At 37.4% G+C, this 21474-nt stretch overlaps 1 protein-coding gene across 2 annotated transcripts in view; it reads right to left on the bottom strand.

Moving 5' to 3' along the window:
- LOC149262612 (homeobox protein HOX1A-like) overlaps nt 1–21474 on the bottom strand; it is a 346567-nt gene that overhangs the window by 164540 nt on the left and 160553 nt on the right. For both annotated transcript variants that reach the window (XM_089424957.1, XM_089424959.1), the window contains exons 3-6: nt 11492–11657; nt 11273–11396; nt 11023–11135; nt 10335–10778 (exon numbers count right to left, since the gene is read on the bottom strand). In XM_089424957.1, the coding sequence (XP_089281083.1) occupies nt 10335–10778; nt 11023–11135; nt 11273–11396; nt 11492–11657 (847 nt within the window). The remainder of the gene's footprint in view (nt 1–10334; nt 10779–11022; nt 11136–11272; nt 11397–11491; nt 11658–21474) is intronic.

The raw sequence follows: 21474 nt of genomic DNA, 5'->3' as shown, positions 1-21474 counted from the left end.
ATATAAATCAGATTTATTGTACTGTTTCTCTCTGATGAATTATTGAAGATAAAAGAAGATTTGATCAAAGGGTTTCCCCACACATTGTGGGGTTTGTCCCTGGCTAGCCGCCACATCTTGTGTCTCTTGTCTTGGCTTGTTTTCTGTCGATCGTTTAATGTTCTATCTGCACTTTACTTTATGTACATGTGATTGTTAATCTGTGGAATATAATAAGGAAAAGAAGTTATAAGCATAGAACATACCATAAGGAAGAATGTGCTAAAGTCATCCATGCGTAGGCCCTTTTAGGGCATGTGTTGAGGGCTAAGGGTGCCAAGTGAAGTGTAGAAGACCTCTAAAATCGGCATGTGAAGGTTGGCCTTCACATTTCTGTTAATCTCTCTTTGCTGGCCCCCAAATTGCATCTTGGGGTCAAAATGTTGTCTCATGGGTCTCCAAGTGGCCAAAATGTTGGTCTCTACTCCAACGTTGAAGGCTTTCAAGGTGGTGCTAGCCCTCCCGTGTCTCAGAAGGTGAGAACATAGTCCTCCAGAACCTAGACCAATCACCATCCCTCTAATAGTGCTAAGTACGCTAGGGGCATGTTGGATCCAAGCGCACCATCCCATAAAACTTATTAATGTAGGGCAAAGTGCTAGAATGATGTGGCACATGCAGGTATCTATGACGCTCTGTTATTGCTTGGAGTTCCATGGCCCTCAACACCTCACCTGTGGTTGTCAATATGCTCTTCTTGAAGATCTGGGCCCCAATTAAGTTGCCCAAGCCATGTTTGTGGAACCACCTAACAATTACACACAATATCTAGTGCTAGCAACTTACATTACTAGGTACATATAATCATTATTGCATCTAAGTGGACCAAGCTTGAAAGTAATGGTCAGTTTCACTTCAAATAAGGCTTCCCTTCCCAAATTAAGGCTTTGAACTGGTAGTGGTGTTGCCTCCTGAGGTAGGAGTGGTTAATAGACCATGATATTAGGTGTTTCCAAACCCCAAAGGGAAATGGCATGTCCTTGGTCACCCTTCAATTGATAGGTGTCGTGAATAATGATGGAACGGAGGGGAGAAGACTTGATGACCAAGTATCATGGTCAAAGGGACCAACAATGACGGGCTCCTCATCTTGAGTGTACAATGTGGGACGGAGCAATCGTGGATGCATGAGTTACCAACTTGGCCTTTGATTTTCCACCTCACTTATGGGCCTTTTACTTTTCTTGATTTTTCTTTGTATTATTGCTCATAGCTCAAAGGGTTAAAGATTACTTTGTATGACGTATAGCAGTTATTACCCCCTTAATGATGAGGCAACTCATTTCCCATCAGGGGTTGGGACATGCAAGGGTTCCTTCTCATAATATGAAGAGCAACATGTGCTCAGGAACTAGGTGATGGCCATAATGAGTGAGGTAGAGCTCATGCTAGGCTTTTGACCATGTGTTAATGTGTATGTCCTGGCCATCTTTTGCATTTTGATCTTCTTTTGTTTTTGCTTGTGGCCATCATATGCTTTTTCTTGTTCTTTTAGTTGCATCAACCTCCCAAGGCAAAGTTCCGGGCCCTACCCTGTTGAAGGAAATGTAACTAGGCTAGGTCTTCATAAATGTAATTTTGATATTTGTACTTATTCAAGAAAAGAAAAATTATTTTGATATTATTTGTCAATGAGTTTCTTGCTCATTGAAAATAGGTCAAGCACATTTTAAAGTGCTTCTAGAAAGTCAAAGTCAAAATGTAATTATGATAAGACCCTTTGAGGGCATGTTACATCATGTATGTCATCATACAAGGTCATGGGAACACCTCCAAGAATATTCAAACCCTCTCCAAGCACCAACGAAGTCTCCAAGCAGCAAAACTAATGAATTATAGAGCAAACTGTCAAGTCGGCCTAGAGAGTAGTGACAGACCTCTATTTATAGAGGTTGTCCACTCCTCATTCAACATGGAACTCAAGCTCTGAAATCCGCAAGAAAAGAGGAGATAAGAAGGTTGAAGCAAGCCGAGATAAAAGGTCTACTAAGGCAGCGAAGAGAAGAGGAAGAACAACGAAGATTGAAGGGTTGTTTCTAGGGTATGTACAGCCACACGTGCGAAGGAATGAGGGACAGTCTGTGGCTACATCAGCAGTAAAATTACAGTGGTATATTCCTTACTGTTTTGGGTGCAAACTAGGCCTACAAGGCCTCTCTCTCCAGCAAAGAAGGAAGGAAAAGACAGCGAGGTCAAGAGGATTGTTTCTAGGGTTTCTGTCCACACGTGCGAGGATTTCAGAAGTCAACTTATGCAGATTTGACAACAGTTGAGGGAAACACACTTAAAGGTCTCATTTGGATGTGCATCTAGGTCTACGAGGTATCCAAAGAAAGGAGAAGAAGGTTCTCTCTATAACGAAGTAAAGAAGCCCTAATGTTCTAGGGTTTCCTAACTTAGACAAGCAGCAGAAGAAGGACGAAGTGCTAAGAAGCAAATGTGCCGGAAGATGACATGGAAGAAATAGTGCAGAAAAAGGAAGGATTTGACTTGTGCTTCCAAGATCCTATAGTCAAGCGTCTAGGGTTTGGCAGTTGTTCAAATAAGAAGCTTTAATAAGAGAAAACTTACAAAGGGTTTTCCTCTCAAGAGTGGAGAGGTTTTGTCCCTGGCAGAGGGCCAAAGTTTATGTTCTTGTTATTTTGTTTTGGTAGCAGTTTGATGAAGTACACACATATGCACTAATAATAAGAAGAGGAAGAAGAAGCATAAGCTAACAAGAAAAGTAAAAAGACTCCACAAATTGTTATCAAGTAACAAAGAGTCATCACAAAACTACTTTGCCCTAGACTCTTCAACATACCCAAGTGTGAGGATGTAAGATGCCAAATCCCAGAGAACCAATGGTCAGCTGAAAGTTGAACCTGAGGAAGGGGGGTGGAATAGAGGGCTTGTAATGTAAGATGGAAAGTGGTAAATAAGGAATAGGGTGATATGGGACTACGTTATCTCAATCAGGGTTTCCCAAGTAGTGCTCCTCCCATACCCAATGGAACATTAAGGGAGGTCCCATTGGACTAAGATGAAAGATTAACCCCCCATTTAAGGTGAGGGAACAAAGATCATGGTCAAAACCCCTCATTCTTCCATGTTACCCCATAATCCATGTCAAATACCCAAAATACAAATAAGCATAAGCACTTGATCGCAAAATGAATAAAGTCAGTTTTCGTCGAACAACCACCTTCCAACATGTTCTCTTGCCAAATGGGCAAGGAAACATATGACAGGTGCAAGTGGTGGAGATATGAATGGCACATCATCATCGACTAGTAGTAGCTATCAAGGGTTGTTGTCTAGCCAACTGTAAGAGATGATGGGGGGGGGAATTTTCTCTTATGGGGTCACCCACTTTTGGTGGATAACAATGTTGATCTCACTTATCTTGGGAGGTTTTGTTTAAGTGGTATCACACATGCAGCAGAGATCCCTTGAGGGATAGCTTGACTCCTTTCTGACACCTTCCAGGGGGTACTTTGCCCCATTCTGAGAACAGATATGACCTTGTGGCCCCAATATTTCCCTCCAGAGATGAGCATTGACCTTGAGCAGATTCTACACAACTCTACACCCCGTGATCTGTCTCGAGACGTTGAAACGTCAAGTTTAAGAGCTTTGGCGTTGGGTTATTTGATGATTTGCCCAAATGGACCCAAGACACCCCCGCTCTAACCTTGACCCTATTTGAAGAAGGATGCCTTATTCCAAAGCCTAGATGAGGATGTTTGTCACTAAGATGACTTGGGAGGGCTAGCACATTCTTCCTTGATGCCAAGGCTTGCCCTAGATGGCCATGTCACTCCTACCTGCCATGGAAGGGTGATTTAGGCCTCTTTCGAATGACATCATGGTGGAGGAGGTACCTTTTGGATATGTACACATGCACTTCGAGGATTTCTTGGAGTGAAGAGCACTCTTGGACCATTGCCTCACTTGATGCATTATTCACCCTCCTTGGAGGATGATGTCAAGGTGGAGACCATTTATTCCCACACACGTGGTTTCTTTGGCATATTATTATGTTTTAGAGCTATCTGTTGAGAAACCAATGTATGTAGTTATTAGGGTTTTGATTCCTCTTTGTTTTATAAATACTTGTGATTTGTGTTGCTTCTTTACTTCTATATTATGTTGTCTTTCATCAAGCAATTACCAAATCAAAATGCATGAAGATCACAAGAGTAAGAGACACAAGATGTAGGCAATCAGCCAGGGCAAACCCCTCTCTAGGGGAAAACCCAATCAAACTCTTCTTCAATAATCGAACCAAGTCAAAGTGAAACAATCCAAGACCTTTTTGACCAAGACAAAGACCTCCTCCAATCACCAAGTCAACCCTCCTTCCAAGTAGATAGATTTTGTCAAAGTCAACAAGAGTAACTTTCTTAAAAACTGCTTCAATCTGGAATTTTTGCCCCCCTGCAACTCAAAATTTCGGACCAGCAATTACTGCAAAAATTTTGACCTCTGCAGCTTACCCAGAAACCCCAAAAAAATTCACACACGTGAGAGAGAGATGCCCAAAAACTTTGATTTTCATCTTCCTTTGATTTATCCTTCTTTCTCCTTGACTTCGCACCCTTTTTCTTCTTCTTCCACTACACATCAAACTTTTTGATGGATAGATGTCAAATAGGTCGAGCTCTTCTTTTATTTATACTACTTCCACAGGGTCGAATAGCCCAAATCTAGACCAACTTCATCAAGGTAGGGCCGACGGTGAGGAGGTGACAAAATAATTGTTTTGACTCAAAAATAATTTTCTTTACATGATGCAAAAGTCGGACAAAGGTCTAATAAATGTGAAAATGACTCTTATGACTCGAGAGAAGCCCTAGAAGCCTACAATGGAGGCTTTGACCTAATAAATAAATAAAATGAGCATGAAACCCATGCTTTAGAATAATTTTCTTTTTCTTCTTTTTCAATTTTACAATAAATACTTAATGACAAAGTACAATAGCAATTATGAAGACCACCCATAGTTACATTTTTCAACACTCCCTCTTAACTATGGAGGTATTCATAATTGTACATATAGGTACAAGGATGAACTCAATTTGACATGTTCATAGAAGAGTTTCAACATACGTAATGCTAGGGATACCCTAATAGCCAAGGTATCCTCTCAACAGGGACTAAGGTGTCATCTAGGCATTTGCCAATATTAGGCTACAACCCTGGTATCATATAGGTACCATCTAGGCCTCCATGCCCTGACACCAACCCTTATAGGGATCTAGGTATCAACACTAAACCAAAGCTCCACACGATACCCTCCCTCATGGGATCTAGACATCAACTAAGATCTCAATATTAACCAAGCCAAGATGTCCTCCCAAGGACCATCATACAGGCAATTTTATGGTACATATCTCTCCATCTCAACCAAACCAAAGATATCCACTAATCCGAGCATGCTCCTAAAATAAACTAACTTCTTGTTGGGAAGAGATTTCATCAATACATCAGCTACTTGTTCATTTGTGGGCACGTACTATAGCTTCACAACCCCAACCAATATCAAACCTCCAATATATATGTTCTTGTATGCTAGCACAAAACTTCGAGGTCTTCAACTATTTTGATTTTGCTTAAGTTATTACAATATCCAAACAAATCTCGACGGAAGCTTCCTTCTTCGACTTCTCTAGCAACACTAAACTCAACCTCAACACTTTTCAAAGCGTCTAATTCTTGTTCACAACTTCATCAATCATGAATAGCCATTTGTAGTGCTTTAGCCTTTCTCCAATCTTACTCTTTCTTCAACATTTTTAATATAGCTCTCACAATATGCCCTCCCTCTGAACTGGGGAGATGTATACTTTCTTTATCCGAGCTTATAATCTACTAGGGGACAAATCCATCAACAACTCAACCACAGAGTCTATCGGAGAACTTCAACCTTCCGGGACATCATTCCTTCTATCCTCACATGACAACAAGGTTAACTATTAATCAACAATGTACACTTCAATGCTATCAAGATTCTTACAGCTCCCTCTTTCCATCATGCTCAACATCATTATCAAGTCATCATCAAGTATGAGGTAGGTAAGCATCTTCAATGTCTTCAAGACTATGTACCTGCAAATCTTCCCAAGCACAAACATACAAGAGCATGAAAGGTCAAACTAGGATTGTCATTTTATCATAGAGAGAGCATCTAGGGTTATCAAAACTTTGAGAAAGGACTTGAACTCTAAATATCGAATTCTAAACATAGATAGAATAGCAATCAAAAGAGAAGTAATTGACTAGTGTTACATTTTCATGCCTTAGAATTATAACAAACTTTTGCAAGGTTTTTTGTCACAAACCCTAGATACCATCATCAAAACTAAACTTTAGATATCAACAACCAAATCAAGTTAGTTAAAGCAAAAGTATTACTACATCTACTATTTCATTATCATGCCCTCGAAATTTATATGAATCTCTACTAGTGTTTTGTTGTGGACCCTAGACAAAAACATCAAAACTTTAATGTTAAATATACAACCGCTCAACCAAGCTAGGGTTTTATTCCTAGGATCTTACATCAACTATGGCAAGGGTTTTTTATAAACCCTAATTCAGAAAACCCTAAATAGTTAGGGCTTCCTCATATGTTCTAGATATCATCAGCAAACCCTAAAAGTCTAGGGTTCATCGTTAACAACAACATACCCTAAGCATCAAAAGGTTAGGGTTTTATAGTGAACCCTAAAGGTTAGGGTTTTACCAAAGTGAACAAAAGATAGAGAGTATGACAAGGGTTGATTTAATCTAAATATTAATCACCCTAATAAATAAGAATATTTATGATTCAAAACCCTAGACATGAGAGAGTTAGTAATACAAAACAAATTTCAAAATGTTCGTACCTTTTAATATGAAGATGACCAGCTACAAATCATGTGGTTTTAAACATACCTAGAGTTACTTTTTTCACAAACCTTGTAGGGCTTTCTTTTGAAGGGCTCCTTCTTACCTTGAAGCATCCTACAACATTTATTTAACAAGTACCACCAAAAGTATACGAGTACAAGAGTATACAAGAGTACTAAGTGGGAAATGTAAGATCCCAGAAAAATAATATTGTTTGGAGGTCATAAAACACCTCAAAACTTCACTTTCTATGCATTTTGGCTTACTTGTTCCAATGTAAAAAGGCATTTTAGCAATGGCTTAGACAAATATGTAATAATTGTTATAATCGCATATAATATAGCATTACTCTTCCATGTTTCCTTGTTATACACATCAATTATATAATATCAAGCAATTAAACCTCAAAACAATGTAACTTACCCTAACCTTTTAGTCAACATTGCAAACACGCTATCAATGAGTATATCATCGAGGGTCTAAAAAGAAACGTATCAACGACATCAGGAAAATTTTCAAGGAATATAGAAAAACTGAAAAAATAGAAATACTCAACTTTTTTTCACAATTTTTTAAACATCTAAGCAAACCCCTCCCTCTAGTCTTTTTTATGGACAAATGTAACTGTGAATAGCCCCTTTGTTCTCAATCCCCTACTTTCCCTCTTCAAATTGAGCAAAACAAATTAAAATCCACTAACATAACCAATATTTTCCAATTTCTTGATGATATTTTGCCCATTAATTACAATCTATTCAAAAATATCATGATATATTCAAAATTAGAAAAAATCACAAAGCTAAGAAAATTGTGATATATTGCGATATTGTCAATATTTGCAACACTGGTTTTAATAATTAACTGGATTTGTTATGGTTCCAATGCCACAACTATGAGGATGGACAATGACACTAGTCGTAGTGGCAAATTACCTATTTCACTTCCTAACAAATCATTGATCATCCCTTCAATGATGGTGGAGATAATACCTTCACATTTGCTTCATAGCATGGATAGCTTGTAATCTCCTAATTCAATCTTTAAAACAATGGCTATGCTTTCTTCAATCGATATACCATCTCAACTTGTTCTTGCTTCTTTATCAATCGCCCATAAACAATGGCGCAAACACACCCTCCACTAACATGCAGTGTATAAGCACAAAATAACCATAGAAGGATCAATGTCTAACTCTACAACAACTATGCCACCAATTGATGAACATTGTGCCACTAAAGCAACAAACAGTCATAGATTTTATGCTTTTTTTCTCTATTGTGAATTTTGTTTACTAGTGTTTGGCCGCAAGCCATCAATTTTGTTGCTAAGGGAAATGAAGTATGACCAAATTCAAAGTGGAAGTTTTATTACCTCCTATCATCATTTTTGCCACCAAGCTAACAAAGATTAAAACATGCTCTAATACCAATATAATGAACCAAAGTAGTTCATCAACTAAATATCCAAAATAAGTAGGATAAAGTAGAGATATCCATATAGGACACAAAATGTATGTAATTGAATAGTATAGGTCATGTTTTACAAGAGCACTTAGAATGCTATAGATATCATTGATGGGTCATCATATGGGTGAAAGGTTGTGTCCCCTAAGTTATTTTATTATTGTCATTATATTATGGTATTTACATATTTTATGTATGTTATACACTTGTGTCTATTGTTTGCTACAAAAACAAAGGATTGTCGTGGCTCCAACCTAGGACCACAACCTGTAAACTACATACTGCCCACCATGCAAAAAAAGATCTTCTTGTGATGCACAGCACAGCACAATGAAAAATATATTTATATCGCCAATATCACATATTAAAAATATTATGGAATAAATTTTGTGGAAAATGATGCCATTGAAAGTGAACTTACCACTAAGAAACAGTGTACCCTGCCTCCACATTCCACTTGTGCCTTTTGGGAATGTCATAAAAAATTCCACTTATCTACAATTTTATTAATGTTTATGAGTTTTCATGTGGCACTTTGCACATGCACTAATCTCACAAATACTTTGCACAATCAAGCAAATTGCACTTGCCTATTATCTATGTTTTTGTCCGATGCATTCTCACATGAGGCACCCACTTGAAAATGCATAGCTCAGGACCATCTCTACCTTGTAAGCGCTAATGATGTGTAGTTTCTATTAATGTTGTAAAATTTAAATATTGCTTTGTGGAATGTATCATTGATGTTCCTCAAAGAAACTTATCAGAAATATCAAGGATCCAAGATGACCGAAAAATATTGACAAGAATAAACTTGTAACGAAGCAACCCGAAAAGTATTGAAAATGTTGCCAACTTGAAAAACTAAAGAAATAAATAATAATATTAGAAGAAATAAAAGATAATTGCACCACTAGTTTTTATAGAGTTCTCCTACGACATGTATCTATGCATACCCAGAGCTATCGGGAGACTATTTGTTGTGTTCAGGGCCTATCCAAATATATATCAAGCTACCGCCTACAAGCATTGTCAAAGTCTGCCAAAGTTCTTACTACAGTAGTCTTCCACCCAATGTCAACCAACGTTCATTTGTCAAGCTACTCCTCAATTGACTATCCACACATTCAATCTATTGTGCCTACCACTCATGCGACATTAAACAGATCTGCTCCGAAACTCCTAACCTCTACTTTCTGAGGTAAACAATGCTCCTCTCTCTCCCAGATGCTAACCTGCATTTTTCAGGCTGCCAATCAGCCTATTTGTCACATGCTCTAAAAATACAGGCAACTGCATTGTCATCAAGAGAGCTTCTCTCTCCACTATTTTCTTTGCATCATCACTTCTTTCCCTTCAAATTTTATGTTTAAAATATTTGCTAGTTTAATACTTGCACTATTTAAAATGGATTTCAATTTTCAATAAACTAAATAAACATTCAAATCCATACTTATCTTTGTCACAACGTCTTTGTAATGCATTCCTATGTTCTACCTGGTGTGTGCCCTATGTTGCCTCATGCAATGTACTATGTATCATAGTCCCTGTCATTTGCCTTCTCCTTCAACATGTATCCACAAATCACCTCCTCCATAGCTCTGGCACAAAGTCAATTTTCCTACATCTAACTAATACTTTTATAACTTAAGTCATAACTCAACAAATTAAACATTACATTATAACTTGATTACATCAAAACCTAAGTTCACCTAACAAAACTCCTACATACAAACTATGGCCATTACCATGTATCTACTTTATCATACAATAAAATCATATGAAAAAATTGACTAATGTTAAAACAACGAAAAAATCTCACAATTTCCATCCACTACATAAACATCAGCAAGGAATGATAACTCGATAAGTGTGTTAGAGGTAAATCACAGACTTCATCTGAAAATGTAGCAGTATACCACACAGTATTCTTGGCAGATAAGAGAACAAACAACTTACATCATGGAGCTTCTTGTAGTCAATATCTTGACGATGCCTTCTCCCTGAAACTGAGGATGTAATATTACCACTCTCGTCTAGATCTGATATTACAGGTAATTCAGAACTTTCCAAACACTTCTTGCCTCTGGCCATTTTGGACTTTCCTTTTCCTGAATCTGCCAAGTACTCACGGAAATGCTCCTGGCTGTCTTCTGAGGAAACATCAGAGCTGTCATCACTTTCAGAACCTTCATCATCACTGCTTGATTTCTTTGAATTTTCCGCATCACTTGTGCTGTCATCCTCTTCAGAACTTGAACCCTTTTCCTGCTGGTTACTATCAGGCTTCTCTGGACTTTCAGGGTCATAATCATCATCTTCTGAATCATCAGATGGCATGCCTTCCAAATCAAAGGGGTTCTCATCTCCATCTGCGCTCACAACTGCCTCAGCAAAAACTTTCTGCACATAAAACGCAATAATCTAAAACTTAAAAACTAAAACTCAGAAATTTGCTTCACTTAAATTGAAAGTGCAAAAGCCCAACACTGTTTGGAATTTGTGCAATTCCAAGTCGAACACAAGATAGATCTTTAAACAGAAGTTTAGTATGAGACAAATTCAAAACCGCTAAAGTACATATCTGTCACTTTTCTGAACTCAAGTTCTGTTCAAGGTTTTCTATTCAATTCTATTGGGAACTCACCTCCCAGCTATCCCCAATTTCAAAAGTTGTTCCAAAGTGATCATTGACTAAATCAAAGCAGTCAACTTTGCAGTCACACTCTGGGCAGAGCCAACCCTCGCCTTCAGGAGGAACTGGAATAGAAGTTCAAATTGAATGTAACATTTCAATAACAACCTCCATAAAAAATCAGTTTCAATTTTTCCAACAGATGAATTTTCAAGAACATCCAACAACATATAAAATAACAGGATTATAGCTAAAAGATTACTATTTGCAGTTTCCAAAGGAGGTTCCAGGCATTTCTGATGAAAGCCACGATCACAAGCACCATCACAAAGGACGATATCATTATCAAGCACCAATTCTTTTGACCCACACTTTGCGCAGAAAATCTGTAGTCATATATGTGCATTTAGAATATTAATTATTGGCATGGGCACTTAAATTTTAATAAAATGTATACAAAAGGCATAGGATATTCACTTACATCCTCGCTGTTGATCTGCCCCTCGGAATCAAAGTCAGATTCTGGAAGACTCCCCTCCAAGCACAAAGAATCAAGACGATGGAAAGCTTCACGAATTGCAAGCTTACATTGCAGTATCTTTGATGCAGCCTTCTGAAGCTCCTTTTCTGGCCTAATCTTTTCTTGGCTGTCCAGATTTGAAGTAATAAGAAAGAAAGAAATGTCTCTCATTAATTATCTTCACAGGTGGTAACATTACAAAGGAAACCTTTTTTTGGGGAAATACTATTCTACAAAGGAAACATTTGAAACAACCTCAAACATAGAAAGAAATCTCCAACAAACATTTTGAAAACATAAATGGAACTCTAATAATAGAGAAATTTACAAACAGATACGTAAATGGTAAACATAGAGAAAAGTCTATAAATTAGATCTGAAAATTTTTAGGAAAACTTGCAAAAATTGCCAGCCACATGAATCATACAAAGTGGAATCATTGGTAATTATGTTCAACAATTTTGGATTTGCAGAAAAAATACTATTAATTTCAACAATACAGAATGTTTTCGATAATATCCTATTTCAGAGTCTACTACACTATTAAAGAAGAATCATCATTCATCATGGCCTGGTTGTTTCCTTGTTTGCAAGGTCTTGTAATTTTTTTAAATGATAAAAGTACTCTCATTCTCAACACTGGTGGTAAATGAACCATAGATTGCATTTGATGAATATGACCATTTAGCATATATTAATTCCAAACATGGCAAATTATGTTCAATAACACAAATAGAGTGGTTTCTCTCGTCCAAGGATAAGGAAAAGCATGGAATAGCTTTGTCAATTAAAACAAAATTGCAATCCCTGAGGAGCTTGAAGGTTGGGTTCTCAAAAATATTTATCAATTTTAAAAAGCACTGCCCGCAAAATGTGGGTGGAGGTTGATTTCAGATAAGAGACTCCAGGTTTAAGTTGTAACACAAAAATATTTAGTGCCTGATAATGTTGAGGATTGGATAATCAAGCCTGCTAGATTCTATCATAATGCTTACATCATATGCAAGGCAATAGTTCTAGCATTACCTTTGATTGGTAGATGGTTGATTTGCAAGGTTGGCAGGGGATACAGACTCCAGAGTTATACTTGATGAGGATCCTTTAATAGGATGTGATAACAATTACAGACTTCTAGGTGATCTGGCAAACCTACTGCATGAAAAAGGATATTTCACTTTTAGCCAGGTGATCTCACTTTCATATGGAGGCAAGAGTGAAAAATCAGACGATGTATCACTTGGTGAGCAATTTGCTTGGGAAGGGTTTATTGCTTCTTTAAGATCAAGTCATGTTCATATTAATGACTCGGGATAAAATAATATGGTCAAAAAACTTATCTGGAGGATTATATAGTCCTAAGCTAGGCTATAAGGATCTCTGTGAGGATGATGTGCTGGTGCGTATGGAATGGTGGTTTAAGGGTATTTGGAAATTCAAATGTCCTCTAAATCTTTGTGTGGTTAGCACTCAGAGATAAGGTTTTGACATGGGATAACAAACGAGGAATTGATACACGTCTAGTAGATCTTCTCTGTGCAAGGAAGCCGAGGAGAACATTCTACATTTGCTTATATTGTGCCATTTTTCTGTTCAGGTACAGAGAGTGGTGGAGAGCCTTGCAAATCTTAGAGGTGTTTGGAGTGGGAGTTCAATTGAAGAATGTCTGAGGGCCTGGTGTGAGAACAGATTTGTAAAACCTTACAAAGTTTTGCCAATTATTAGCTCATGAGGATTTAAATTACTAGGAATGGCAATTTCTTTAAAGATAAGGTTACTTCAGCGATACAATGTGCATCTCAAGGTCTGATTTTGTAAACAAACAAAACAGGTGAATCCTGCAAGGCATAAAGTTGTGGAAGAGGTGGAGAGATTGGGAATCTGCGCGTACTTCAATGGTTCAGCTCAAGGTGATCCACAGGTCAGTGAAGCTGGTGGTGTCCTACACCTTAGGAAGTCACATGTTATAAAGCATAAAGTTGGATTGGGAAAGGAATCTATTAACTTTGAAGAGCTAATGGTGCTGAAGTTAACCCTGATGCTTGCAATGAAAATGCTTGTTCAAAAAATTCAATATTTTTGTGGCCGTGTTATGGTGATAAACTGGATGAACTACTTTAGAAAATTTCAACTTGAGATGCATCTATGAAGAGTTCCAATTTTCACTTCTCGTTTGATCATATTTATTTTCATCGTGTAGGGAAAGGAATGAAAAGGCAGGATTGTCCAAAGCTCGATTATTGTTAGATGCTGGAGAACGGCACATCTGGGAGAATGTGGATGGGCATCTTCTGAATTTGATTATCCTTCTTTTATTTGATAGTGACATGGTGATTTATGTACTAATTTTATATGATGGTTCCTTCGATAGTTCTGAGACTTCAGGTGATGATTTATGTTGATATTTCCGAGGTGGAAGCTCCTTGGAGAGCCCAGTTTTAGACAGACATATTTTGAACTGTATTTTTGGGAATGTATAAGTTATGCTTATGGGATTATTTTAAAGGATGTGTATAGACTGATGAGAACTTCAGTGAGTGTGTGCCTGTATAATGCATCTGAGCTCACATTTTGATTCTACAAGAAGGAATTTATTCTCTTAGAGGTCTTAGTTTTTCCCTGATAGTGGGATACTGTATTGAATCAAAAACATGCTATGGAGCATAAGAGGAATGTAATTCTGTTTTATTTTAAATGAAAGTATGATTTTGCTCCAAGGAAGAAAAACAAAATAGACCAATCAGATCACCTGCCTTCTGTCTTATGTTATGATACTCATACTAGATTTCTGAGGCAAGACACCGTGCAGGATTTTTCAAGTACCTAAGAATGCTAAGAGCATGATCATGTGTTTTCCATGGCTTTATATTTTCTGAATGACAACTAAAAGTATTCTCATCTTGAACACTGTTGGTGAAGGGGCCATCAATATTATTATTTGACATATGTTCAATTCAAAAATGCCAAGTTATATCAATGGTGGCTTGGTGGGTCAATGAAAGTGGATTGTTGCAAGCACCCCCACAAGGGTTCAAGTGTCTCCAATCATGTTTATTCTTTCGGCTGTGCTCGTTGTGCACCTATGCTTGCAATACTAGTTGGGGCCAGATGCAAGTCCTAAGTGACTCTGGAAAAACAGATACCCCCATTCGTGGCTCCTTATCCAAAGGGATCCAATTTGAATGTGGTAAGATGGCTACAGTAATCATAAACTCCTCCATATTGGAGAAAGGCAGTGAAATGAACAAATTTCATTTACTAAATAAAAAATGTAAAATGGACAATAGGTTAAAATCCATATAAGACAAGTATTTAATAATTGAATAAGATAGATGATAAGTTGATAGATAAAATGTCATGTGAGAGCGTACTTAAAGCACTGACTAGTCACAACGGTTGATAGGTCATATCCCTTGACTAAGTCATGTCTTTTAGTTAGAACTTAGAATGTGTTTATTTATTCTTATTATTATTTGCATCATTATGATTATTCATGTTCACTGGTTCTTTATTGGTTCCTTTTTAGGATATGAATTTGCACATCTGATGACTTTTCTATTTCAATGCGTTCAATTACTATTTCTTTATCAACCACTGATTCTTTGTTGATAAGCTGATCTAACTTTTTCTATTGTATTTTTTTCAACCTTCAAATTCCTAATTTGTGAAAGTAATTTTTTACTATAATCTTTTAGGCAAGAAATTCTGTCTTTATCAACTACAACCATGTCATTCTTTTCCTAGTCTAGGAGAGCACGACTCTTGCTATATTCTCAAGTGCTTTATAATCCTCTTCATGATTGTCATCTCTGATCCTGGTAGCTCTTTGAACTTTGAAGTTCTGCTTGTAATTCTAGAAATGTCCTGAGCCCACACTCCTTTGCTTCCTATCCTGGCATCACTCCATACTCTCTAGCTCTTTTCCTAAACTCCTGAGCAATTTAAAATTTCCTCTTTCAGACTTCTCAGAAACCCTTTTGTTTGTTCTCTATACCACCCCTTCTCATTGTCTTCTTAGCCTCTGGAACACTCTGTCCCTGTCTATCCTAAATTTTGGTCTCCCTTCCCCGCGCATGCTTAATGGCGCCCTGGAAAGGAACTCAAACAACAGGTGGTGGTAACAACATCTGTAAAGATTGCCCTCAGTACTTTGATGTTCTCCACATCAAAAATATGGATTTGCAATGGAAAATACATCAACAAATGAATACTGTCACATTTCTCTTGGAAGAGCTCCAGACACTCAAAGAAACAGTCCATTGATAGGAGGATGAATTGGATGCTCCGCATAGGCAGATTTCAGAAATGTAGACACATCAGGAGACTAAAGAGGCTCAAAGCTCCAACCATACAGTCCCATCAGCTGCCAGCACTCAGTTTGGTTTAAAGAGGTCCCCTGTACATCATCCCTCTTCATTTTGATCATGTCCTCTTTTTGTAGATTTGTCCTTTTGTTAAATCATTTCTGCAGAACTTATGTATGTAGAATGCTTACGGTAGTAGAAGCTCAGCTAAAAATTCTACAAACAGATTTCAATCCTCCTCAGAAGGATCTGGTGAATGGAAGAGCAATGTAAAAATTTCCTCGAGTATTTTGTTGTTTTCGGGCACAGACTTAATAGTCAATCTAATCATTTGTGTTAAAAATAAAAATAAGAATAAAAAATAAATAAAATATTGAATGTACCAAGGACAACAGGTTAAAATCCATATACAGCAAGTATTAAGAAATTGAATGAGATAGACACAAAAGCATTTGATGGTGTGCTTATAGCATTGGCTAGTCACAATGATTGATAAGTCATGCCCCTGGTCATATCTTGTAGTTAGGATGTGTCCCTTTTATGCTATTGATTAGGCCCCCCAAGCTGGCATACCAATACCTGAAATGCCCCAAGAGCCAAAACGCCACTGAAATGGGACCAAACTGACTGTATGGTGTTCCCTGATTTGGAAACACCGCCAAAACGTTTCAGCGGCATTTCGGCCCAAGTTTGCCCCGTTTCCAGGATTTTTTTGCTTCTGCGGGCTCATTCAAGCACCCAAGAAAGGTGTGAGGCCCTTCTATAGCCCAAAAAAGATTTAATCTACCGTTAAAATTTATATCTAACCACTCCACAAACTAATTTATCTCTAATCAATCCATGCTCTAGTTCTGCTAAAAAGGCACCATGTTCTATTTTTGTTAATGAGGATGAAGATTATTAGATTATGTAAATGTACTTGTCATTGGCTCATGTTTTATTTCGTTTTCAACACATATAGCCATGTATAAAGGCTGATTTTGGAATCTTGGTTGTACAGCCTCTTCTATAAAGGATAATTTTGGACTTTGCATTCATGTAATCATCTATAAGAGTGAATATAGACTGGGCATTCCTTCTAAAATGTCATTTATGTGCCTCGATCTTTTTTTCTTGCAATTGATAAATTTATTGTTCATTACAGGGGAACTTGCCACATCAGGATAATTGGAAACCAATGACAAAAATGCCAAAATATGCTGAATCACATGAGAACAATCAAATCAGCTGCCTTCTGTCCTATATTATTATAGCCATATTGAATTTCTGAGGCAATACACCCATCCTGCAAAAACATTGACCCATCCATCATTTAACTAGGAAATTTGTTTTACTAGGCACATTGTTGTCTCAAAAGTTCGAAACTAACCAAAGCAACTGAATCATAAATCCTAAATAAAGACCTGCCATGGTCGAGGACTAACAGCAGTTCTAAGCATTTTCTACAAGTGCTGCCCTTGGTTGGAAAAAGTTTTGCATAGCGATCTACTGCTGAAACCCAATTCCAAGGTTTGATTGAAATCAGTAAATCTTTGGTTCTTAGGGGCCAATAGAAAAGCCAAATTCTGAATTTAGCATCACCAGAGGCAGTTCCATGGGCTTCTACGCTAAAAAGACTTGGGAAAAGTATCATTGACCATTGTTAATAATGTGTAACACACCTGGCATTAGTTGTTTTGTTCCAACTACTGAAGAGGAAGCTTGAAACAGAGAATCTATTTGGCCTATTCAACTACCAGAATGTGCCACTTTGTTAATGAGGTCCTTTGAGGTCATCGAGCAAATACCTTGTTGCATCAGGATGCTTTCAACATCATCCCCTGAAATCCACAAAACCCAATCCTATGCCCTTGCTTATAAACAAAAAAATTAAAAATGAATATCCCCTCTAGTCTGCCTGCAATCATACATATTCTTATGTAATTAAAAATGAATCCTGCTAGTCTAAGTTGCCAAAGTATTTGGGTATGGGTGTGAGTACAGGTACAGCAATTTCTGGAACAAGGGATATGGCTACATCAGTAGTACAAACATAGAAGTATAATATGAAAAAGAAAACAAAGAAAAGCATAACTAAAATTTATATAAATTAGCAATAATTCATATTCAAATGATTCAAGTATTCATTGATTTACATTCAACAGTGGACGATGATTAGAAAAGCAGTAAACTTGATCATTCTCGTTGACAGCATTTGAGCTTTAAACCAAATGTATTCACAAATTGCCCAACGACATTACCAAAAATGAAACACTGAAAACAACATGGCTGAGCACCCAAAGCAAGACTTATGTACATCCTCATCCCTTAGGTCCTTCAAGCTAAGAAATGTAAGAAAGAGATATTAGTTAGGGTTTTGTGGTTGGTAAAGGGGCAAGAGTGGGTCAAGAATCACTGTCATCCTAAAAGCATAACTACCCTCAGAGTTTTCCTTCAAACGTTCCTTAAGCACCGGCATTTGGCTTATTGGTTTGAGAACAATGGTACTATTTGGACCAAAACCTTGCAAAAATGTAAAATGCTTTACTTCTTGGAGAAGATTTAAGAAGAGACTGGCCAAAAGCGAAACGAAAAAGCCCTAAATGATGCAATCAGAGATCAAGAGGTAAAGGAACAAATTATTGAAAAATATGAATAAACCAATCAAGAAGATGTAGAAGAAGTACTTTCAGACCCGATTGAAAATCAAGAAGAACCTATTGATGAAATTGATGAAGACCATGTCTATGAAAGAGATCCTATCAAAGATGATACTCTTCCCTATGAGCATGAAAAGGTAAGTTCCTTGCAATGCTTTTAAGTTCAATGATACATCTGTTGAAAACTTGGAAAAGGAAGATCCATTTGGAAAGCCCTTGGATATTGAGAATAGAATCGATGATTTTCCTGCATGTGGGAAAAGATAAATGGGATATGAGTTGTTACTATAGAATGTAGAATCCTTCTATAGTAGAAGTAGAATCATTGCCCTTCAGAGAGCCATCCTTCATAAGGGCATATTGGGCAGATCCTTCTGACCTTTTCCAGCCATACATATCTGGTGGTGATCAGAATTCTGGACAACATGAGGAGGACATGATCACGTATTTGTTTCAGCCATATTTACCTCCTTCTCATGTCGATCTTCAGCCTTTGTCGTACTCAAATTCAGACTATTGTCCATGTGACGAATTAACTTTGTTGTACCCTTTTGAATCTGATATTAGTGAAAGACAGCAAGTATTTCAAAGTAAGGTCCTTCAGCCATATTTTGCTTCATGACATCCTCAACCTGTCGCTGAGGACACAAATGAGAGTTGTCTGTTTGTTGTTGAAATAACCATGAGACAGATCACATGAGTGTTTTCAATTCATACTTTGCTGCACAGATTTCAAGTTGAAAGGAAAAATGCAACAAATCCTAAAATTTGAGCAATTTTTTTCTTCGAGCTCCATGTCCATCCTTCCCTTTCATCCTTGCCTTGGTTGAGAAATTTTAGAACTCTTTCCAGGTTCCTGATGATCCCTTCTCAACCTTGTGGTGATGATACCAAGGGAAGTCAAACAGGTCATATTGATCACCTTTCTAAGATGCCAGTGCTGCATCGTGAGTACCTTGCATGTAGCAAGGATGAGCCATTATTGTTTTATTTTATGTTGGAAACGTAACTAGTTTCAGTCTTCACAATTGTTATTGTACTCGTTTCAATATGTATATATTAAGTAACAAACAAAAAAAGAAAGAAAAATTATTATTGTAAAGCATGGGTTGCATGCTCCTTATTGATGGTCTACTAGCTAAAACATGTTCTTCATGCTTCTAGGGTTTATTAGGTCATAGGATATATTGTCACAAGTTAAGAGAATCAACATCATGTTTATAAGACCCATTTGGGCAAAATGTAACTTGAAAAAGAATTTATTTGTTAGTCTAGAAAGTCCTAGAAGCCTCCTAGTACAAGTCAGCACTGGCAAAGACAAATCAGCCTAGACCTCTTGCAGAGACTATATATAGAGACATCTTCGACCTCATTTGGCATCTCATCATCTCAAGTTCGATCTGCAATAAGAAGGACGAAAAAGAGGACCAAAGGGCAAGGAATCAAGGAGAAAACCCTAGTGAAGGAAAGAAGACGAATTTCTGGGCATTCTCTTTCACATGTGCGAGTTTCTCAAGCAACTGCAGGGGCCAAAATTTCTGAAGTAACTGCAGGTCCAAAATTTCATTGCAAGGGAGCAGAAATTATGAGTTTGGTGCAATACTAGAAGGATTGGTCTCTGGTTGACTTGGTTTGACTTTGACCTAATTGGAAGGTCTCTTTGGAGGGCTAACTTGGTGTTGGAGGGCTTGATCAAGGGTTTTGGGTCTTTGTTGTCTCATTTGAAGCAGATTCTATAAGAAGAGGAGATTTATTGGGTTTTGCGCTGGCTTGGAGCATAATTTTTGTGTCCATTGTCTTTACTATTTTGATCTTGATATTTGTTTGATGAAAAGATTTAATAAACAAACATAAGAAGATAAATAAGATTCACAAGCACGTATTAAGGAACAAGGAAAATCTGAATTAATAGCTAGCACATTGCATTTTCCAACATGGTATCAGAGCTAAGGTGAACAAGAAGGGTGCTGGAAGGATCATCTTGTGGACACAAAGAAGGGTATGTTTAAAGAATTAGGGTTTCAACAAGCCTCGAGGAAGGCCAAAATTGCAAGTCTGAGTTGCAGGAGACCGAGTTGCAGTATTACTATATTTTGTTCTAACCTCGTTGACCTTAGAAAGATTTGTCTTGCTCAAAGGAGGAACTTTTAAAAGAACTATCTTGTATCAAAACTAAGGTTTTTGCAACTGTTGCAAAATCGAAGGTGCAGATCAAATGTTGCAGGATCAAAGCTGAGGAACGAAGGTGTAGCTGGTAGCTAGCAGATGCAGAATTGAATCTTGCTAATTGAGCCAACCTGAAAGACATCCTTGAAAGTAACATCAAAGAATCTTGGTATCATTCATCAAGCTAAAGGTATCCTCGAAGGGCATATTTCTAGGACATCATTGAAGTCTCTTTGAAGGCCTTGAAAGCTTCAAGATAGCTGGAGACATCATCAAAGAAGGTAAGATTCTATATTGACAATTAGGTATGTTATTGTTGCTCTATCTATGAATCTAAAGGTCTTATGAGCTATGTCACAAGGTTCGTCGAACTTTAACCTTGAAGTTTGAATTTTGGCGAACCTTAAAAAAATTTTGAGGTTCGGCAAACCTCATCGAACCTCATAGCCATTGACCAAGTCCATAGATCAAAACTCATAACTTCATCTCACAACTTAAACTTGTAATTTATCTTTGCAGTTTCCATGTCTGTGATAGCATTTTTTATGTTTACTAATGTTGATTTCTTACTATTTTATCCTATAATTGATTTTAAATTAATATATATAGAAAATGTATAAAGCCGAACCTAATAGCGAACCTCATTCGAACCTCATCAAAAAATTCGAACTCAAACCGAACCTAATCATTGCCGAACTCGAACTCAAACCATGTGACATTGCTTATGAGTTTTTTCTGCAAGGAAAGCAATAAGCTCATTGGCTCAACGAATTTCCTAGCATGGAAGAAAAGGATTGACCTGGCACTTACAGTACATGAAATGATGGAATATATCCTC

This window comes from Pinus tabuliformis, chromosome 6 (genome assembly GCF_031772625.1).
Source record: "Pinus tabuliformis cultivar Carrire ecotype Pingquan chromosome 6, CPIR1, whole genome shotgun sequence".
Classification (NCBI taxonomy): Eukaryota; Viridiplantae; Streptophyta; class Pinopsida; order Pinales; family Pinaceae; genus Pinus; species Pinus tabuliformis.
This window is presented reverse-complemented; position numbering and strand designations above follow the sequence as displayed.